This window comes from Gekko japonicus, unplaced genomic scaffold (genome assembly GCF_001447785.1).
Source record: "Gekko japonicus isolate JY-2015 unplaced genomic scaffold, Gekko_japonicus_V1.1 scaffold1175, whole genome shotgun sequence".
NCBI lineage: Eukaryota > Metazoa > Chordata > Lepidosauria > Squamata > Gekkonidae > Gekko > Gekko japonicus.
The window spans coordinates 90,055-97,036 of NW_015163123.1; the positions used below are offsets into that span (position 1 = coordinate 90,055).

The window sequence follows — 6,982 nt, forward strand, 5'->3', positions numbered from 1 at the left end:
TTTACCGAGGAGCCATCCAGAAACGGGGAGAAAGCGAGATTATCTTCCATCTCGTTCCACTTCAGATGATCTTGAATCAGGGAGGCATCGGCCTGTTCCTTCCACCGTGTGTTCTTCTTGCGCCTGGCCTGCCCACGTTTTCCTTGTTGACCCCAGCGTTTGGAGCTGAATCCGCTGATACAAGCTTTTCTCCCAATGGCTCCTTCGCCACAGGTGGGGACCACCTGACTGCTGCTTGAGGTGTCAGAAACTCCAGGAATGGCACAGGGGGGATCTGACTGCGAGCCATTTTTTTTTTCCTGCAAAAGACCTACTGCTCGTTTTCCAGAGCACTTAGTAGCCAGCCAGTTGGGTACCACTTGATTGTCCAGGATCACAACAGGCTGCAGCTGGGGGCTGTTTTCAGCCAAGTTGAAGCTGCTTGCTTGATCTGAGACAACCCCATTTAAATCACTCCCTCTTTTATATGGCGTGGTACCTGCTTGAACAGACATCCGTTGTCTCTTGTTATGAAGAGTGTCTCTCCCCTTTGGCAAAGAAAGGGCAACCTTTCCATCACATACATTGACTTGCAACTGGAAAGCTCCCTGCAGTGGCCTCAGCAGGGTCACATGGGTCTTTGGTGACATCTTTGGGGAATGATCCTGTTCTGTATCTTGAAGATGGCTGGCCTCACTTGGAGGAGACGCAGCATTATCTGGTGACGCGGCAAGTCCTCCCCAGCCCTCGAGAGGTGCTTCTGTCCTGCTACAGAGGCTCTGAGATGGCCTCGCACAGTGGCTTTCAAAGGGCACAGACTGGGGCGTTGGCACCTGCGGGCGCTGGCACAGCAGGCTCCCAGCATCTTCATGGGTGAAGAGCTCCAAACTGCCCACGGTGGCCTGGACGTCATCATCCCCGTCCATGTTCAGCAAGCTCAGCTCCCGGAGCACATCGCGGGGTGTGCCGCTGTCAGCCCTCAGGTCTTCCTGTTTGCTGCGAGGGCTGCAGCAGCAGCAAGAGACAGAGAATCTGTTCCGTGAGGGGCTCTCTCCCGCCGGACTCCGCTTCCCAGTCGCCGGGGGCTGCTGGGGAGTGCTGCACACCAAGGGCGGCTGCAGCCGAAGGCCGGCCCTTCTCTGGGGCCGGGGGCGCTGGGTGACGTTCCTGCACAGCGGGGTGGGGGGCAAGCGGCAGTCCTCGGCCCGCCGCCCCTTCGGCGGGGCGCGGTTCTCCTGGGCCGCCCTCCTGTGGGGCTGGCGGCGGCGGCGCGGCGGGCCGGCAGGCAGGAAGTCCGGGTCGTCGAGGGCGGAGGAGGGCGAGGAGGCGCCCCCCGAGGAGCTGGTGCTGCTGAAGTAGCGCCGCGGGTCGACCTGGGGCGAGATCCAGGGCGCGGCGGGGCCCACCAGTCTCAGCCCGGCCCGTCCGTCCGCCGCCTTTCTGCGGAGGCCCCGCTGCCCCGCGTAGGTCTTCAGCAGCCGCGGCCGGAGCCTCTCCATCCGGAGGAAGAGGGGGAGGGAAGCGCAGGCCGGAAGCGGAGGGCCGCGCGGGCGGGCCCTGCCTCTCTTCAGCCGCGCAGGGCCCGCCTCGCCGGGGGGTCCCGTCGCCTCCGCCGTCGAGCCGCCAGCGCGCCCGCCGCCATTTCAAACCCGGCTCTCGCGAGAAGCAAGTCGTTGAGCGAGACTCGGCGGGAGCGGCGGCGAGAGGGGACTCGGCGGCGCGCGGGGGCGGTCGGCGTCGGTCTGTCAGTCGGCCGCCGCGCTCAGCCAATCGCGGCGAAGGGAGGGGCTATGGCGTGGCGTCTCCGCGTCATCGTCATAGAGTTAAGGATGAAAGAAAGCGGCGGCGTCAGCCACTGACTTCCGGTTGGAGCGGAAGGGCGGTCCGCGAGGGTGGTGAGAGCGGGGTGCGGCTGCGTGCTATAGAGGCGTTGGCTCTGATGGTTTTCGAAGGCGCGGTTTCACCAAGTTCAGCTTCTCTGCCGGTGTGGTTTTTGACATAACGGCGGTTTCGTTGGAAGTAACGGAAACGCCCCGGCTGGTGCACGCGCAGCTGAGTGCAACGTTTTGCCCGCGCTCCTTCCTAGATCGAACTGTATTTTTGTTCTACAGCTCTTGTTTCGTTTCGCAATAGCTTTTGTGATTAAAAGTGTGTTTCGAATGGAGTTTGAATACCTCAGTTGGTACTTTAAAAGAAAAGCTGTAGACGACAATGGTGCGCCCTTCTCCTTCCGCCTCCCCGAAATGCGGACGTCCCCATGCCGGAGGGTTGCAATGTCCCCCTACCCCTGTTGGGATATTGTAACTCTGCATGCAAGAGGATCGCTCCTAGTGTCCTGGCCCCACTGGTGGACCTCCTGATGGCACCTGGTATTTCTGGCCACTGTGTGACACAGAGTGTTGGACTGGATGGGCCTTTGGCCTGATCCAACATTGGCGTGTCTTATGTTCTTATGAAATAAAAATTCTAGCCTGCATTCATAATATTGAGTACAGATCTGGACGGAAGGCTGTTACTCTTCTGGGTACAGAGCAGAGGTCACTGGGGATGGGAGGGAGGTATCTGTGAATTTCGTGCATTGTGCAGAGGGTTGGACTAGATGACCCTGGAGGTCCCTTCCAACTCTATGATTCCGTATTGTCCGTCTATGTCAGGTCGGCAGGCTGTGGCTCTGGTAGTTGTGTGTTTATAAGAACTCACTGTATTATTTCACAGGTCCAGTCCTGCCACTCCCCCCCCCCGACAGTCTTCTTCATAACAAAATCAGTCTTGTGCGTTCTCATGACAAAGGGTTGCCAACCTCCAGGTGGGGCCTGGATATCTCCCAGAATGATAACTGATCTGCAAACTACAGATATTAGTTCCCCTGTAGAAAATGGCAGGTTTGGAGGGTGGACTCGATGCCAATATACCCTGCTGAGGTGCCTCCCCAAACCCTGCCATCCCCAGGCTCCACTCCTGAAATCTCCAGGAATTTCCCAGTCTGGAGTTGGTAACTCTATGAGCTACACTGCAAGGATGTGCTGCAAGCAATATGGAGACAACAGCACCAGATAGTATTACTGGGCTAGAAGAAAGGTTGGGAAATGAGGAGTTGTTAACCATTCTTTTTTAGTGGCAAGTCCTCTATCCCCCCATAATATGGGGGCAGCAAGACTGATCTCTGTTTTAAGATTTTCATAATCTTGTTTCTGGTTTGGGGAGTATGTGAAGAGGGACTGTTCCCCTGTATTCCTGTCGATGTCCTTTTAGCCATCAATATATAATAGAAATTTTATGGCTTTAAGTACTGTATCGTTGATTTTCTTCTCCCTTCCCCTCCAGAAAACCACAGTATGCAGAACTGCAAGGGACTTCATAAGGAAAGATTCTGGGCATGCCAGCTCAGAGGTAAAAAGGGTACTGGCATTTTCTGGTGTCACATAACTCTTTTGTGAAATTATGGCAGTTCATGTGTTGTCCAGTGATGGGGGAGTCAAAAGAACATCAAAATAAATGAAACTTTGCAGCACCTTAAAAGATTCTCAGGTTTTTATTCCAGTGTAAGTTTCCATGGACTACAGCCCACTTCGTCTGGTTCAAGCGTTGGCTCCTCACTAGGAGTGGTGCTCATCTGAATGTTGGATTTTGATCTAGGAAACCTGAGTCCAGATCCTCATTCTGCCTTAAAATACACTGGATGATCTTAGGTCAGTCACTATCTGTCCGCCTCACTTACCTTATTAAAGGGTCGTTGTGAAGATAACATGGAGGAAAGGAAAACTTATGTGCCTGAGCTCCTTGGAAGAAGAACTGGATAGAAATTTAGTCCAAGACAAGTCAAACATGCCCTGTCCATCTGCTGGAAAGCTACAGTTAACCATAATCTAAACAGGAGCAATTAGTTCTGCGCTTGACATTTTCTCGACATTTGCTCTGTGACAGCAATATGTTGATTGTTGTGAGCCCCAGTTTCTGCCAACAGTGCTCAATGTTCTCTCTCTGGCATGTGTGCCCTTCTGAGAAATCTCATTTTACCACCTTTGTTTTTCAGAACAGTGGGACAGTCCAATACCAACTTGTAACCTGTGCTATCGTGTCGGAGAAAGAGAACGTTATTGTGACCGCAGAGCTGACTTCAGCGAACTCTTTGCAGGTATATTCCACTCTGTGGATCAGCTGTGCCCGCTTGAAGACTGGGAAATCACATCAAGCCATAGATTTGTCGTTAATATCATCCCCTTCCTTTTCTAGGTCCTTAAAAACAGGACTGGCTTGCTGGTTACCGGAGAAATAATTTTCAACAGAGACCTTTATGTGGGTTTGAATGAAAGACTCCATAAAACACAGGTATGGGAGAGGTGGGATTCTGGGTTCTTTTTCCTATGGAGGAGAAGGTAGAGCCAAAGTTGGATGTGAGGTTGGGGTTTCTCTTTTGCTCGGTATGGGTCCATCCCAAACAAGAGGTAAATCCCATTGGGGTCAGGAGTACGGGGGGGGGGACCAGAAAAAGTGGGCTAGCTGCTCTTTGCTCTGCTGAGGGATAATTCTGGTCTACCTCAAAGGATTGTTGTAAGGATTGTTGATGTGTTAGTGAAAGACTTAGATTAAGAGTGTTAAAGGAGGAGAAGGAACACAATGTAGCCCAAATTAAGGACTTAATTACCCCATTCATTTCGATTAACAAATTGGACTGAACAGCACGATGCTGTGCTCATTAAGTCAGAGAAGAGAAGAAGAGATTGGATTTATACCCCGTCCTTCACTACCCAAAGGTGTCTCAGAGCGGTTTACAAACTCCTTTCCCTTCCCCTCCCCACAACAGACACCCTATGAGGGAGGTGGGGCTGAGAGAGCTCTGACAGAAATTGCTCTTTTTCAAGAACAGCTGTGCCATAATTATTGCTTGCCCATGGTCATCCAGCAGATGCAAGTGGAGGAGTGGGGAATCAAACCCGGTTCTCCCATATTAGAGTCCACGCACTAATCCTGAAGGGATTTGCTTCTCAGGAAACATGCAGAGGTTCTGGCTACAAATCCCTCCCACTGTTTCGTGTAGTAGTTAAGTGTGCAGACTCTAATCTGGGAGAACCTGGTTTGATTCCCCACTCCCACTTGCAGCTGCTGGATGACCTTGGGCCAAGCCATAGTTCTGTCAGAGCTGTTCTTGAAAGAGCAGTTTCTGTCAGAGCTCTCTGCCTGTCTCACAGGGTGTCTGTTGTGGGGAGGGGAAGGGATAGAAGTTTGCAAGCCGCTCTGAGACTCCCAAGTGAAGGGTGGGGTATAAATCCAATCTCCTCCTCCTCTTCTGAAATAAATTCAAATTACTTAACTTTTAGCTGGATACGAGAATCTAAAGCCAGTTTTCATAATTGGGCAGGAGAGGAAAGCAGTTGTGTCCTGGAGTGTGGGAAATTATAATATTTAAACTAGTTAAGATGTAAGTGAAATATCAGGTTCTGGTTTAGCCAGACGTCTAAGAAAATAAGCTGAGATCCACACCGGGGGGGCGGGGGGACACTTTGGTTCATATTTCCCCTTTGCCGAGAATGGACTGTCTCAGCCTTAGCCTGGCCTACCTCATAAGACCGGTTTGTAAGGATTACAAGAAGATATCATGTGTAGAGCACTTTTGATTTGAGAATTTATATTCCCCCAAATGTATAAATGACATTAACTCCCACCTTTTTAAACAAAAATCACAGATAATGGTTTTCTTGCTAAAAGAGAATGACTTTGATTATATCCCCGTCCTCGTTGGAAGCTCTGTAGCTGGGATTTTGTTCTTGGCTTTGATTATTGTTATCCTTTATAAGGTAAGCGTCAATCTTTCCTCATTCATTAAGCCTTTAATTCTCTTTCAGCTGTATACATTTCAGAACTTTTGCAGGGCTCTGGGCAATGCACGGTATCTATAAAACACAATCGGGTAAAATCATTAAAACATTAGAAACACATATTCGAAGAAAAGCGAGGGCGAATACTAAATCTGATTTCAGACTGCTGGCTACTTCGTGGGCTGGGGGTGGGGGGAGAGGGCAAAAGAGAGGTAAACAGCAGGAGGAATGAGAAAGGGTGCCAGCCAAAAGGAAACCATGACTGTCCTCAACCAAATGCCTGGCGGAACAGCTCTGCCTTACAGACCCTGCAGAATTGCATAACGTCCCGCAGGGCCCTGATTAGAATTCCCAGCTTTGGGTTGGAAAATACCTGGAGATTTTGGGGGTGGATCCAGGAGAGGGTGGGGTTTGGAGAGGGGAGGGGCCTCAGCATGGTGCAATGCCCTAGAGTGGTTAAGTGCGCGGACTCTAACCCGGGAGAACCGGGTTTGATTCCCCACTCCTCCACTTGCACCTGCCTGGATGACCTTGGGCAAGCCGTAGCTCTGGTAAGAGCTGTTCTTGAAAAAAGAGCAGTTTCTGACAGAGCTCTCTCCGCCCCACCCACCTCCCAGGGTGTCTGTTGTGGGGAGGGGAAGGGAAAGGAGTTTGTAAGCCGCTTTGAGACTCCCTTGAGTAGTGAAGGGCAGGGTATAAATCCAATCTCTTCTTCTCTCTCAGCCCCACCTACCTCACAGGGGGTCTGTTATGGGGAGGGGAAGGGAAAGGAGTTTGTAAGCCGCTCTGAGACACCTTGGGTGGTGAAGGGCGAGGTATAAATCCAGTCTCTTCTTCTTCTTCAAAGCAGCCGTTTTCTCCAGGGGAACCGATCTCTGTCAGCTGGGGATCAGTTGCAAAAGCGGGAGATCCCCAGGCCCCACCTGGAGGCTGGCAGCCCTAGCTCTGGTGGTATTTGGCAGAGAGTTCTGCCAGGTTGGGTCCAGGACTGAAATGGCCCTATGGTTCCCAACGTGGTGCCCACGGGCACCGTGGCTCCCACCGACATCTTTTCTGGTGTTTGTAAGGAGTAGGTGGGTCATGGTAGGTTTCTGATTGACTATTGGAGATTTGATGGACTGTGCAGATTTTTTAGAACGTTACTTTGGCAGAACCTTCCACCGCAGCACAAGGATCTACATGGTCTT

General features: G+C 51.6%; 1 protein-coding gene across 1 annotated transcript in view; it reads left to right on the top strand.

Moving 5' to 3' along the window:
- The window catches only part of ITGAE (integrin subunit alpha E), an 83,471-nt gene extending 78,156 nt beyond the window's left edge, over window positions 1–5,315 (top strand). Inside the window, exons 29-32 of the mRNA XM_015406874.1 lie at window positions 3,304–3,369; window positions 4,013–4,114; window positions 4,213–4,308; window positions 5,298–5,315. Of these exons, the coding sequence (XP_015262360.1) occupies window positions 3,304–3,369; window positions 4,013–4,114; window positions 4,213–4,308; window positions 5,298–5,315 (282 nt within the window). The remainder of the gene's footprint in view (window positions 1–3,303; window positions 3,370–4,012; window positions 4,115–4,212; window positions 4,309–5,297) is intronic.
- The last annotated feature ends 1,667 nt before the right edge of the window (window positions 5,316–6,982 follow it).